The following is a 15,036-nucleotide window of genomic DNA, read 5'->3' as shown; positions in this document are numbered from 1 at the left end:
GCAAACCCAACCAGTGCCCTGCTGTCTCACTCACACCCTGTCTTCTGGCCAAGTTGCTTCTCCAAAAGCCGTCTCCAAGGGTGGGGAAGAAGGGTCCTCTGAGCCTCCCAGTGACAGTGGCATCTCCTTGAGAGCTCAGGGAGCCCTGCTGGTAGTTCTGGAGATGCTGGTGCATTGGGAAATTTCAGGGAAGGGAAGGTTCAGTATTGCACTTGACTGTCCCTTCTGGACAAGTCAGCCCCAGCAGAAGAGTCACCTGCTGCCCCATCTCCAGAAATGAAGAGCTTTAATATTCAGACCACCCAGATGAAATGTCATGGCAAATTTCATAAAAACCAAGAGAGAGTGAAATTGACACTGGGGAGGGAAAGGGCAAGTCGAGGGAAGGTGAAACCAAAAGGCACTGAGCATGCTTGGTGGGGCAGGGAAGGACACCATCACTCCAGAAACAATATTGTAACAAAGGGACAGGAATGGTCCAGGCCAGCTTCAGGCTCTTCAGAAGCCAGAGAGATGTCTAAGTCCACCAAACCAAGTTCTCCACGGCTTTTCAAGAAACAGGACTTGCTTGCAAGATAAATGAGACAGGAGGGCCCATGGCTTCCAAGAGATCAACCCAAGTCCTCCAACACCTCACTGCCAAGTCCCACCTGGGTCCCCCAGAGCCCCAAAGCTCCCTGGCAGGTCTCCTTCTTGCCCTCATCACCCTGGAGCATTTGAAGGTGCTGGTCCCTGGTAAGGAGGCAGTGATGAGGACCCCTTCCAGAGCTGGGGAGGAGAGTGCACTGGGTTACAGAGCCAACAGAGTGGGGGAGTTCAAGGAGTCTGATGACTGGTCCCCGCTGCTACTGCTTCTGCGGTGAGCCTTGGAGCAGGACTCAGAGGGTGACGCGGGCGACTCCTGCTCCAGCACACTGGGGTAGGTGAAGACGAGGTTCGAGGTGCCTGGAGTGACAGCAGGTGTGGAGGTCACCACGATGGGAGTGTGGAGGGGCTCCTCCCCATAGAAGCCCCCAGCAATGCTGATGGGCTTGATGACAGAGCGCTGGGCCTTGTCCAGCCCTGCCGATGAGGACGAGGGACTGTCCTCTTCCAGGGGCTCCTGTTTCACCACCACAGCACCCACTGCACCACCCCCACTGCGCATGGGCTGCAGCCCAGGGGCTGGGGGCGATCGGCGCTCCTCGGGGCTGATCTTGCAAACAGGGCCATGGGCCACCAACATGAACTCCAGCTTTTCCTTCTCCTTCTGCAGCTCAGCGATCTCTTTCTGCAAGCCTGACTTCTCCTCCTCCAGTTCCTCCGTCTCCTGCAGGGGAAAGAGAGGGATATGAGGAACAGCTACCTGCCAGGGACCTGCTGTGAGGTGGTTCCAATGCAGACAGGAAGGGGAAAACAAGCGATTGTAAGCGGCCAGCTCACACACCTGGCCACAAACCCCAGTGGTTCTGAGTCACTTTGAGGCTCAAGATTCCTTTTATTTCAAAAGAAGGAAAGCAGGCTTGGAGGAGGAGTGCAATAACTGTAGCTGCCATAATTGAGCACCTACTTTGCGCCACTGTGTTAAGCATTTCATAGATTATCTTATTCAATCCTCCAGCAGTTTTGAAAGCAGATGTTATCATCAACCCATTTTTCAGATGAGGAAACTTAGGCTCAGAGTTTTGTAATTTGCCTAAAGCAGTGGTTCTCAACTTTCCTAATGCCGAAACCCTTTAATACAGTTCGTGTGGGTCGCGATGCACAGGTTGAGAACCTCTGGCCTAAAGTCACACAGCTAGAAGGTAGGGTAGCCTGGATTTAATTCCTAATGTATCTGCCTCCAGAGTTTTTGTCCTACTATGCCCTACTGGCTTGGTGGCCTGACCGCCCCGGGACCCCTGAAGGGTGGGTAATAGAGTTGTTCAGAGAATGCAGCCCCACCCATCTCTCCTTTTCTACCTCCTCAGCCCCAAGCCAGCTCACCTGTGGGTATACAAGTGCTAAACCCTAGGCTGCACCAAAGTGGAGATACAGTCAGCACCTAGCCCAGTGCCTGGCTTGTGATAAATGCTCAACCAATCCCTGCAGGATCATCACAGCCCCGCCTCCCCTTTTTCCTCTAATTTCTAGAGCACCTGTTTCAGGACTCCTGAAACCCTCAGAGAACATTCAGTTCAGCCACTGTGCTTGACAGAGGAATCTGATCGCTCGAGAGGACCTCTGAGAACACCAGGGTCACCCTGCAAGGACCTCAGCCCCTTTCTGTCACACAAAGCCAGAGAGGCAGGAGTGAGCTGATGCCCATGGAGGGAGCAGCGACAGGAGAGGAAGAGGTGTGTGTCCCCAGCCTCCTGCCTACTTTTTCCCTAACACAGACTCCTGTTCACAAATGAGGAGTTACAGGCAAGAGCTTCATTAAGCAGAGCACAGCATATTCCGGAGTGAAAAAAAGTTTCCATCTGTCTCAAGGGTCTGACAAACGTCATGAGCTTCTGAGAGGCTTCCTGTAGAGGATGTGGCTCAGGGTGGCTGGGTCAGGGGGCGGAGGAGGCAGGGGAGTAGGGTGTGAGGCTCCTGGGAGGAGGGGAGGAAAGCAGAGGCACCTCGGGGGCCAGGCTATTCTGGGGTTCCTTGAAGCGCCCACAGGATAAGGTTAGTGGTGGGGAGGGCTCTACGGAGGGAGTCTCCTGGCGAGTGCCGATTACTCACAGGCACACCTCACCTGACGGAGAGCTCCCACTCATCCTCCCTGGGACATTACTACGGACAGCACAGAATGCACGCAGTACACATTTGATACCCAACGGTGAGGGCTGTAGGAGGGACAAAGGGAAGCTTAAGCAGGTGGCTGGTACCTGGGAGGTTTACATAAAGTGATGGGGTGTTTTCCAAAGCCCCCATCCTGGCCAGTGATTGTGAGGACCACTGTCAGAGTCTTTCTCATCTCACTTTGGGAACATTTCACCTGGGAGACTGAGCCCTGGTTCTGGGTTTCCTCCACATGGCACATTGCCCTTCCTGTGAGTCTAGGCTCTGGAGGAAGTTACGCGCCACTCAAGCTTATGAGAGGGAAGGGCAAGGTCATGGGCAATTAGGCAGTATGGAGGAGTGACTCACAAGGATAGAATGAGGTCCCAGGACCACAGCTTCAGGCTCATGATAGAGGTAGGGAACCCTCCTGCCCCCAAAGGATATGAGAAAACCCCAAGGAAATACAATTCAGCTGGCACATGACCAATCTCCATCATGACAGCCTCCCCACATCCACTCGAACCAGAGTGTATAAGCCAGGCTGGGCCACTGCTGTTGTTAGTAGGCATAAGGGAGGCTGGGACCTCAGGAAGTAGACCTGGATGGGGCAGGTGTGGACCAACATCCACTACCATCCCTTGCCCAGGAGCCCCAGAAGTTCTGAGAGTAGAGAACACTCAGACACTGAATAAAAAAGGTGCTGGGGCCAAGAGTGTTGTCTAGGCTCTGGCTGGTGCCAAAGGTCAGCCACTTCCCTCTCTTTTTATTCAGCACAATGTCGAAGGGGTGTTCTATCTCCAATGACTCAACTGTAGGACACTCATTGGCAAGGACAGGCCTGGCCAGGGGCTATTGCTGTGCCCACCCAGAAGTGCTCCCACCCCACGCAGAGCTCCTCACCGCCTGCAGCTTCTCCGTCAGCTCCCGGCGTCGGTTCCGGCACTTGGCTGCAGCCAGCTTATTCCTCTCCCTCCGGATCCGACGCTTCTCCTCCTCTTCAGGAGACAGCTAAAGGCCAAGGTCAAGTATCATGATTAGAATAGGGTAAATGGTTAACAGCATTTTTTAAAAACTATATTTTAAATAAGGCAAGAAGCCCTTCTGGAATGGAGAGGGGAGGAAAGAATGCAATAGTGTAGCTGGATTCAGAGGTCCCAGCACACACAGCTCACTGATGTTTAGCTTCCTGGGAGCACTGAATCTGCCCTGGAAGGTAATGTCTGTGTTTAAAGGGAGAACAGAGCAGCAGTGGGTCGGGGATCCACTGGCTAGGCATGATGGCAGCCTTTGTCACGTCAGCCCCGATTCAGTGCCCAGGCCAGAGAGAAAGGTTGTGGATGTTTCCCCAAGAGAGTCCTCACCTGCCAGCCAGGCCTGGCCCCACCCACTTAAGCAGCTTCTTCCAAAGCCTGGCTAATTACTCCTCCCCACAGCTCTGCTTGCTCTGCAAGCCTCATTATCCCCATTTGGTTAAGCAGCTGGGCCCAAAGTCCTCACACAGGCAATAACCGCCCAGGGGGAAGTGCCACTCCACTTCCAACTTCCTCTGCCTACCCTGGAGTGAGAGCTGCGCACAGTTCAACACCAAGGACTCCCTGGCAAAGTACTAGGCTGGACAAGACGTGCGAGAGGAGGAGCAGCCCCGGCAAGTTAAATCCCCCTGCCCACCACATCCATTCTTTCAACACAGAGGACCTGCTTCTACAACCGGACGCTGTTTTAGGGGCTTGAGAGTTATCTGTGAACCAAACAAAGAATTATGCCCCTGCAAAGAGTTTGGGATCTAGCTCCTTCAATGAGGATGATTAGAGACTTGTCATTCACACCAGAGGGCAAAATCTCCACTGTACTAAGTACGGCCAATCCTCTGGTTACATATAGCCCTTCCAGAACTGCAGCCTGATGCTCCTCTCTGGCAGAGGTGACAGAAGGAAATGGCTGTGGGGCAATGCAAAGGCCATCCCATTCATTTATTAGACAATGACTACAAACCTACTACGTGCCCAGCGTTAGATTGGAGGCTTCGAAGATTCCAAGGGGAATAAGATCTTGGCCCACCCACAAGGGACACATGGGGGAAAAGCTAAAGCCACTGTTAGAGGAGGGGAGAAAAGCTGCCCCAAGAAGGGATGCTGCCTCAACTGCTGGCACTCCATGTCAGAAAGTGCCACTGTCCGGGTTGAATCCAGGTCAGAGTCCCAGGATGCTCCCTGAAGCCCCAGAGGTCTGTTGCTGTGATGTTCTGAATACCAAAGCAGGGCACAGCATCAGCAAGGACAATCCCATGGCTGTCCACACTGAAGTAACCTAGTGGCCTGGTTGAGGTCATGAAGCTAAGGCTCTAAATACTTGCTGCTCCTAAACCTGTCTTGACCTGAGCCCAACAGTTACCAAGAGAGCCTTGTGGCCTTGCTGCACTGTGAGGAGGATACTGGCCACTTGCTCCCACAGCTGATCACCACGAAAGACGCCTTAGGTCTAGCAAGCCCCCCGGTCCCTTATTGATGGGGGACAGATAAGAAGGAGGCTGGCCTTGGTCTACTTCAAGCCTCCTTTCCCTCTTGGCTGCTTCTAGACAACTTTTGGCTTCCTGATTGGCCTAGAAGTCTCTTTCCTATTTGTTCAGGTATGAGGTAACTTGTGGGAGCTGTCAATATAGGAAGTGTTCAGGGGTGGCGAGAGCAGCATGGTTACAGCTTAAATGTGTCAACGCCACCAGCATGTATCCACCCACACGCCACACACGCCCTCCCCTCCCCGCCTCCTCAGAGTCATGCCACTGGGCACACAGGTAGCCTCCCAGGCAGGGTCCAGAGGAGGGCTTGAGGCTGGCTCCTGGTAAGAGGCTCCTCCTTCAGGGGAGGTTGGGGAGGCGGAAGTGAGCTGGAGAAAGGACCCCCCAGGCTAGGAACCTGAATAGCTGTGGCTCTAGAATGCTACTGCCCAGGCTTCCTCAAAGCTGCCAGATGCCTGTCTGAATTCCCAACTGATGTGGGATAAAAAATGTTTCTTATTCTCTCCCTCCCTCTCAAAAAAGGAAGGAAATTCTCCAGACAGACTTAGAGCACGCCTAGGTGGTGTGGTGAGAGAACCACTGGGCTGAAGGTCAAAAGAGTTGAATTCCAGTCCTGGCTCTGCTACTCACTCACTGTGTGACCCTGGATAGGCCCCCTCACCTTTCTGGACCTCAGTTTCCTTATCTATAAAAAAATTGGTAGAGGGAAAATTAGAAAAGATGGTCTCCAAAGTCCCTTCCAGATGTAAACTTCTAAATGTGGCATGAGGTTAAGCCCAGAAGACAGTCAAGAGTGTTCAGGACATCTTGCTTGTCCTAGTAGCCTAGATGGTTACCTCAAAAGCCTGGGTCCCATTCAGGGATTGCTTATATCCTGGGAGAATCCAGCTCATCAGTGACTACAAAGCTCTGTCCCTTGGACTGCCTGGAGGACATTATGATCACAGCCACTGTAATATTTATAGCTACAATTACAGTAAGCAACTGTGAGGGGGATATTGGCCCCTGGAAGCCACTGTGAGCTCTATTACAGTGTCTATCAGACATACCTTGCCAAGTGGCCCTGCACTGTGGTCCCACCATCAAGAGAATAAACCAAGATGTAGTAGATTTGAACAGCTTTGTCCTCAGAGGAACAGGGATCCTGAGTTTCTTGGAGTGGTGATCCCTGTAATTCTAAGTATCCTGAGACTACTGGCACTAGATCCACCATTACCCACTGGAAATCATGTTTGGAAAGTCCTTAGATTGGAACATGGTGGCCCCTGGGGATCCCAGAGTAGAGATAGCGCATGGTTGAAATGGGAAAGGGTTCCAGCGCTGTCCCAGGAGTAGTTCATCAGGTTAACATTTCATTTGACAAGGGATTCTACTGCTAACGCGATTTCTCCTTCCTGGGGTCCCGTTGGCATATCCTTGTAAGAATAGCACTGTGTAGGGAATTCAGGGAACTGGGACCTAGTCCAGACTTCCCCACTCACTTGCCAAGTGACCCAAGGCAGGTGTGTCTGGGCCTTTGCTGCATCATCTGTGCAGAGGGACAGATGGTGCTCTTTGAAGGCCTCATTTCCTTCTTTCTGGGATTAAGTATAATTCTAATTTCTCCTTCTGAAACAAGGAGTCTGAGCACTTCCCAGGCTCACTGTGGATACAGGAGATGGGCCTTCTGAGCCTAAATAGCAGAGGCCCTGCCATTTCTGGTTCCCTTCCCATCCAGTTTAATTCTCTCTCAAAGATGAGCCCCTTGAAGAAAGAAGGGCTGATGTCCAGCCTTCCCTGCTCCCCCTCCCTGTCAGCTAACACAGCCAAACATATTCCTAAGGCCTCAGAGTCACTGTACTTCTGGAACATGCCTTCCCAGGCCCTTGAAATGGGCTCCTATTTTCAGTTGGAGGCCCGGGACACTGAGAAGTGGGAAGTCACGTGGGCAGTACTGCCGAGAGCCTGAGCCTCTCAGTCTGGCTATCCCACATGCTGGGAGACAGCTCAGGACTAATCCACAGAAGCTCACAGCCAGGGCTGAGTGGGCCCCTCTGCCAAGGACCAGCAAAGGATACTGCTGTCAGCTGGTCACAGCCGTCCTTCCCATTTGTTGATACTCTTCCACATATGACCTTACTCGAACAGCAACAAGTCCTGGCTAGTAGGAGGCACAATCCCCATTTTGTGGCTGAGAAAACTGAGACTCAGAGATTCCAAGGGATGTGAGTGAGACCTGCCTCTCAGTTCTCCTGCTCTGCCTCCAGTGATGAGGAAGATGTGTTCCTTGTTTCCCTCCCTCGTCTCCTCAGTGCTCTCAAAACATGAACCCTGCCCCCTACGAGTCTGCAGAAGAATATTCTGTGTTTCTGAGGCCCCAGAGGCTACCAGCACGGCTCCTTTCCATTGGTCCAAGCTATACCTGTTCATCTCTCCTCCTGCGGCCCACGGTGGTGCCAATGGTCTTGATCACACCAGGTCTTGGGAGAGCCATGTGTCCTGGGACAGAGGCCAGGCCCGGCAGGGGGCTGTAGGGGTGCGAGCGCGGGTACGGGTTGGACATGGAGGTGATCACTGTGGGCTGCACCATCCACTGCAGGTCCTGGCTGGTCGTGATGGCGTTGATGGTTGGGATGAAGGCACTGCCTGAGCCAGGCATATCTACCCGGAATTTCTGAAATGAGGAGAAAAATACAATTGAGCCAATAAATACTGAGTAGAATAGGATACTGAATAAATACTGAACAGAACAGAGGCAAATACCAGCAAAGAATAGAGTTGGTACATGGATAGCAAGGTCAGGGCTCCAGTGGGCTTCCCTGGATAAGTAGCAGGCAAGTCCTCCGCATCCAAGAATCAAGGAGGCCTTGGCTATTCCTGGGGCCTCACATCAGACCTGCCTCCCCAGGTAGCTCTGGGATGATGCTGTCATATCCCAAATGACTCTTAGGACAGGTGTGGGCCCTAGCCACTCACACTCAGCAGGCCCCCCCCCCTTCTTCAGGATGTGGCATCTAGGCCTCCTGAGCCTGTCACCTGCCAGCTATCTCCCAGGCTACTGGCTCAGGGCAACTTAAAGAGATCTGCATGCACACCAGCAGCTTTGGAGCAAAAATGATCCCCGAGATGCATACTGTGTCTGCTTTTGTCACTCCTCAAAGAGGTTCAGGATAGCGCTGAACCAGGGCAAGACCAGGTCCCCATCAGGGCAAGACCAGGTCCATAAGAAGGTGTTCTTCAGCCTATCAGACTAGAAAGTGGTGATATTAGCAGCCAGACTTCCTCTTGATTTCTTGTCCCTCCTCCTTTCCATTTATTGGCACCTTGCTTGGGGCAGACCCGCTGTGTCTCTATCTACATATCTATCTATGTTCAGCAGCTGACCCTGACCTTTCTCCAAGGTAGCTATTGGAAAATGAGAAATGGGGGAGAAAGGAAGAGCCTCCTACTTCCAGCTTTTTAGGGGAAAGCCCCTGTAACAGAACCCAGGTGAACCCTCATCCTCAGGGGACTACTGTATCCACAAAGATTCTCTAGTCCCTTCCCTAACCTGGTAGGTGAAATGACAAGGATAGTAACAATAGCTAACATTTACTGAGAGCTTACTAATTGGCAGATGCCTTGTTTAGCGTCTTAACCAGATTATGTCATTTATTCTCCCTCTAAGGTAAGAATAACCATTATCTGTACTGCAAAGGCGTAAATTTAGGCTTAATGGGATTAAGTAATTTATCCAAAACCACACTGCTGGATCGGGACTCAAACCCAGTTCAGCCCAAGAGGCCAGAGCTCTCAAGCACTTTGCCACACAAGCTTCTCTAGTTTTGCTTCTTTCTACCTCAAAATCCAGCCCTAAGTGTCAGTATCCGCCCCCATGCCCCTCAGACAGAGAGGCAGGTCATCCATGTCAAGGTTCCTACAGAACTTCCCTCTCACCACAAGGTCCCACCGGTCTGTCTGGTCCTAGATGAAGGCCACTATCATTGGCATGGATGCTATAGGATCCCACCTATTCTAGTCCAATCCAACCAACTAGGATTAGAAGTATTAACAGCAATGGAAGCGGCCACCACCACTGTCTTTGCCCAGTGACAACATCTGGGTTCCTGCTGTGCAAAAACAGCAAAGCTTAGAGTACATCACTGTAGCTGGCAGGGCTGGAGACCCTTCCTCACTGCCTCCCACCCCAGCCTCCCACCTGACCCCAGCCTGGGCACTCGAATGTGGCTGCCTCATCTCCCAGATTCCTCAAGGCCCCAGGCCACGGGCAGTGAAGAGAACTGCCCAGCCCAAGGGACTCTGGGCTTCTTTGAGGAAAGTTATCCAGTGGCGTGCATTCTGGAACTCTGGAGGAGAGCTTCCCAGGGCAATGGATTCTGGGCTTTTGTGAGAAAAGTTACCCAGAGGAACGAATTCTGGGATTCTGGGATTCTGGGATTCTGGGGTAAAGCTGCCCAGAGCAATAGCTTCTGAGTTGCGCCTCCAAGGGCAAAGACAGCTGAGCTTTTTATCAGGAGCTGACTGAAAAAAAAAGCAAGTGTGTACGTGCAAGGGCGGGTGCGTGTGAAGGGTGCAGCAAACAGGGAAGTGGGAAATGCTCTTCCAAGGAGATCTTCAAGGAGAAAAAATGGACGGCCAGGGCTGGGCTTTGCGGAGGCAGAGTACGTGAGTGCAGCAGGCAGGGCTGAGCGTACACAGAGGCACCAAGACGCAGACAATTGTTTTTCTCTTGGGCTGCTGGGTGGGATGGGCGGGAGTCAGCCCTGCACTGTGAGTTCAGAAGGCTTGGGCTGTGGCCGGGCTTAGCCACTAAGTGCTTTGCCCTGAGCAAATCACAGCAGACTCAATCCTGTGGATGTAAAGGGGAGCCCTAACCAAACTCTGCACTGTCACGAGGATTAAACAAATAGCTACTTGTAATCACAGGCTCTACGGCACACCAGTGGCTCTCAACCCTGGCTGCACATTAAAATATTTTCTACAAGCTGAGAAGCTTGTAAAAATAACACTGATGCCAGAGCCTCACCATTAGAGCGCTCAAATAATTAGTTTGGGGAGGGGCTCTGATGAACGTATTTTTTAAAAATTTCCAAGAAGATTCTAATGTGCAGCGAGGGTTGAGAAACACTGCTCTGAACAAATGGAAGGTGTTGTCGTCGCCACCCCCACCACCGCCATCAGCGGCAGCGCCTCCATCATTACATGTCTGTGTACTCTGCACAGGAGGCTTCTAGGAGAGCCGCCAGCCTCCCACTCCTGGGAAGCACCCAACGTTTTAATTATATTTCTCCCCAAGTCAGATCCCAGGTTTGACAAGCACCCGAGGCACCCAGTCCGATGGTTTCATGTGACCCTCGCCTCCATGGGGGAGCTGTCAGCTGTCCTTTCAGGAAAGCACCCAAGAAAGCTGCACCTCAATCCAACAAACCAAAGCGCTCCCTTTTAGGCTTGAGAAAGCAAGTACAAAAGCGAAAGAGAAGCTTGGAGACTTAATGCCTGTGGAAGAACACAAAAAAACAGAAAGAAAGATAGAAAGAAAAAAGGGCTGAGAAACTAAGATCCCTTTGGAGGAAGTGGATGACTTTCAGCCCTTCTCGTGCCCTCCAATCCTCCACTGTGGAAGGCAGGTCTGCAGAATGTGCTCCTGGCGTACACCAGCCAGATTCCTTGCAGCAATGGCTTGTTCTAGACAAAACAAGACAGCAATAAAAACCAGGCAGGAGGTAATGACTGCCTCTGAAACGCTTGTACACCTTGTTTCAGACAGGAGGTAAAGCCATCTGGATAATACACTGGCTCCAAACTGCAAGGAAAACAATGTCCCATCCCCAGAGGGGCCTGGGGCTCTGATAAAGGAGGCTTTTGTCTCCAAGAGGTGCCTCTCTGAGAGACACAAAAGTTTCGATTAGATCTGGCAGATGGGCCTTGTCTCAACTCTGAACCTGTTATTTAAAAAGCAATGCTGGGATAAGAGAGAAGAGGTAAAGTTAGGAGTTTGTGGTCCCAAAAGCTAGCCTGTTAGTCTTCTGTACCAAGACCCAGGAATTAGCCAATGTCACGTCCCTGGGACAAATCAAGGTTCTCTACCAATGAGTTAACGTTAAACAGAAACCAACATAGAGCTTCCCAGCTATGGGCCTTAGGGTAGTTTTCATTCTATTGTAGTACCAGGTGAGTGTGGGGAGTGAGGGGTCAGGAAGAGGTATCTCAGGACCTAACTTGGCTCCCCTCGGGCTCTGTAGCCCCCTGTGATGCTCCTCCTTTAGGATAGGACTAAAGATGCTGAGTGGCTATGTGGTTCCAGCCTGGCAAAGCCTCCAAATGCTTTATTTAACTGTGACTTCTGGGTGGGCAAGAATGCCTATAAAAGGACAAAGTGGTCTCCATCAACATCCTTGAGCAGAGTTTGGCAAACTTGTGCTATAAAGGGCCAGATAGCAAATAGTTTAGGCTTTGTAGGCCACACAGTCTCTGTGGAAACTCAACTCTGCCATTCTGGGTGAAGGCAGCCAGAGATAATATGTAAACAAACAGGCATGCCTGTATTCCATTAAACTTATTTACAAAAACACTTGGGCCACAGTTTGTCAATCCCTATCCCAGAGAATCATTCTCATCTCCCATGCTCAGGCTGGAGGGAAAAGAGTAAAGAGAGGATAAAAGAAAGCAAAACATCAGAACCGAGATATTCCTTTAACCCAGGGAGCCAAGGGGACAGGCTCCTGCTCATCAGATTGAATCTCAGACCCTGAGCCTAAGTTCAAGCCCTGACAAGCCTTTTTGTGGGTTTTTGAGCATGGCAACCCCATTACCCTGCAGCACCCATGGGGCTGCATAGTTCAAGTATGTGCGTGCTCCTCCCACTGCCAGTAAGAAAGACAGCTGAGAACACGGAGTCTCTTCGGCAACTTCAGGTCAGAGAAGTTCCTTAGCCCAGTAGCTGCTGATTTGGGAAAACTGTCTTTGGAAAGTCTAGAGCAGGGCTTTGGATTCATAAACGAGGGTCACCCCTTTTTGGAAGTAGGGTTTGGACCCCTAATTGCCACAGGACTAAATGGAGAAGACAAGTTTTATCCCAGAGACTCCTGACTGGGGCAGGACTGGTATCTGATATGGACATCAAGGGTGGTGCTCTTGGCCCATCCCCTCCATGAGATTGATTCTTGCCTGGGTCTCCAAACATGCAAGCTGTGCACCCCTCCAGACTCTGACCTGCCTCATCAGGTGAGCAGGTGTGACTGTGTGTGTCCAGGAAGACACTGGGTTCTTTCTCTTAAGATCCCCTTTGTCAGATTCCCAAGATGGGAAAAGGAAAATTCCAACAGCTCAGAAGATGGGCTCAGGAGAAGAGGACAAGCTAAGGACAAATGCCGCATCATTTAATAACCTTGCTGAAGTCCAGTTTAATGTAAATGTTCTATAAATTTCCTGAACTTGGGAAGGCCTCCAAAGCCTTCTATATGGAATTCAACCAGTGTTCACAGACTCTGTATTGAATGTCACCTTGACCTCTGACCTTTCATTCCTCTCTGAGGAAATGCCACTTATGTCACAATGGAAATTGTTGCTAATAACTCATGAATTCCCAGAGTATGACAGCATATAAATGCTATCTCAGGTGACTGGCCTCCTGTCACCCTCCACTCTACCTCCCTTACCTCACTGCCAGGGTAAAGAGAAGCAGGGAAGAAAAGAAAAAGCCAAGAAAATAAGACAAGTATCCCTCAAGGTCCCGGGTTTCTTGCCTCCAGGGCCCTTTGGGCCAAAAGCCCCACTCCAAAGCATCAGGGAATTCACTCTGCTAATTCCGTCGACCCTTTGGGACTCCCACCAATTCTTGGCAGCTCTGCCCTTAATGAGAAGGACCTGTCATCTTATCTTCCCTCCAAACCACAGGAAAGTAGCCCTAGTGTGGTCTCAGCGCCACATGACAGGGCTGAGAGACGGGTGGGTCAAGAGAAATCTTATATTTCCCATCTCCATCCCAGGGAGCGAAAGAGGGGTAGAATTACCAAATGGGGTTTGGTACAGATATATTTGTCTCCATCAGGGCAGCTGCCATCATTTTGAAATGCTGTGGCCACCAACACACACCACATACAACACGGATGAGACATATCCACAAAGTAATGATGCTATTTTTTTTCCTTTCTTTCAATGAATAGATCAGAAAGTTAGTTTCCTTGATTCTCAAAACCAGTATCTGTATTCCTGTTTAACAGAAGAAAAAAAATCTAAGGTGTTGATGGCACCAGTGTTAGCACGGAAGGCGCCTGCTCTGGTGTGCCTTGCTCATGGGGAAAGCTCTCCCAGGCAGGCTCCTGCTGTCAGTGGGACACAGGTTCATACTCTACGTCAGAGCCAGTTTGATCACCGAGACTTCATATGTCAGACTTGGTTCTAAAGATCTTTTGGTAATTTCCAAATAACAAATTCACCCTTCAAAGGACAAAGATTTGTTAATAGGGAGGGTTTTCAAAAGACTGTGCTGAAAGCAATTCCAAAAGAAGGATAGTGAAAAATCTTTCAGAGTCTGAGCAATTGCTACAGCATTCAAATAAGTTTTTAGTCTCCTCAAGGAAAAACAATGAAAGGATGACAGTGACTTAGATGTACACATTCTGGTGTGTTTATATAAAGAAAGAAAAGAGAAGACGTCTCCTAAATTTACACTCACCTTGAATAATAAGACAGGCAGAAATAAATTAATGGAAATGCACTCAGGGGTTTAGATAGGAAAATTCAACTGCCACTCAGACAATACATGACTGCTGTTTCACCCCACTCTCTTTGATGAAAACGTGAAGCTGACTTCCACCATCAAGAATCAGCGGAACAGACAAATTCTTGGGATAACATTTTGTTTGATCCTAATCTACAACATCTGTAAGATCAAGGCAAAAAAGAAAAAAAAAAAGCACCCAGACCCTTAATATATGCCTCCCACGTTCCCACCAATTGTGAACGACCCTCCTGCCCTCCTAATACAAACACATCAAGAAAACAAGCCCTGGGAATTTGAAAATGTCGTCAGGGCACCCTAATGGACAGACACGAAAATAGAGAAAGAAAGAAAGCACTCCTTTTTCAACCAGGTTTTATTTAGAACGAAATTTGTAAAAGAAACTCATTTTGAAGTCAAGAAGTTCCTAACTAACCACTGTTAAATATATGGCATTTATGTGTCCCTAATTTAAAAAGAAAGAAAGAAAAGAAATCCTAAGAATTCAGAAAACTGACCAAGTTAACACTCCCTGGGACTGGAAAAATACATTCCCAAGATAGTTTTTCTAAAAACGTCCCATAGGGGGCACTAAAGAGGTATGGTTGAGGCTGACTTGGGAATCACAGTCATTTCTGGTAAAAGTTCTTTGATGTGAGGAATGTCCCAGTCTGGTACAGTTGGCAAAAGTTCACTCTGGGGAATTTTGTGTGTGTGTGTGTGTGTGTGTGTGTGTGTTTGTCTTGGGAAAGGGTGGTTGAGGAAGAAGAGAGCTAGTCTGATATTCCTTAATTCTAAAAAGGAAATACCCCTCCATGATTTATTTTCACAAGTTATTGGAGAAACAGACAAATAGCAGCCTTGGAAAAGTTCTAGGTCTTGTTTTTGTTTTGTTTTTTCATTAAAAGGGGGCCCAGCTGATGAAAACAGGTTATGAAATGACCTATGTTTGTGTAACTGGATGGATTGCGTAATGTTCAGGCTCTGAAACCGTAAGCAGCCAGGCAGGGCATATATCTGGGAGGTATTTTCCTCAGAAAAGTTAGGAGAGAAAAAATGTCAACAACAACAACACAAAGAAAAACGC

The 15,036-nt window shown here is 49.8% G+C and overlaps 1 protein-coding gene across 2 annotated transcripts in view; it reads right to left on the bottom strand.

Annotated features, from left to right (window-relative positions):
* Positions 1–269: 269 nt before the first annotated feature.
* The window catches only part of FOSL2 (FOS like 2, AP-1 transcription factor subunit), an 18,187-nt gene continuing 3,420 nt past the window's right edge, over positions 270–15,036 (bottom strand). For both annotated transcript variants that reach the window (XM_003787490.3, XM_023511868.1), the window contains exons 2-4: positions 7,650–7,901; positions 3,634–3,741; positions 270–1,309 (exon numbers count right to left, since the gene is read on the bottom strand). In XM_003787490.3, coding sequence (XP_003787538.1) covers positions 791–1,309; positions 3,634–3,741; positions 7,650–7,901 — 879 coding nt within the window. In that variant the 3' untranslated portion in view covers positions 270–790. The remainder of the gene's footprint in view (positions 1,310–3,633; positions 3,742–7,649; positions 7,902–15,036) is intronic.

Source organism: Otolemur garnettii, unplaced genomic scaffold, assembly GCF_000181295.1.
Source record: "Otolemur garnettii isolate 467f Iridium unplaced genomic scaffold, OtoGar3 scaffold00022, whole genome shotgun sequence".
Classification (NCBI taxonomy): Eukaryota; Metazoa; Chordata; class Mammalia; order Primates; family Galagidae; genus Otolemur; species Otolemur garnettii.
The sequence above is the reverse complement of the archived record's forward strand: the minus strand, read 5'-3'. Positions and strand labels throughout refer to the sequence as shown.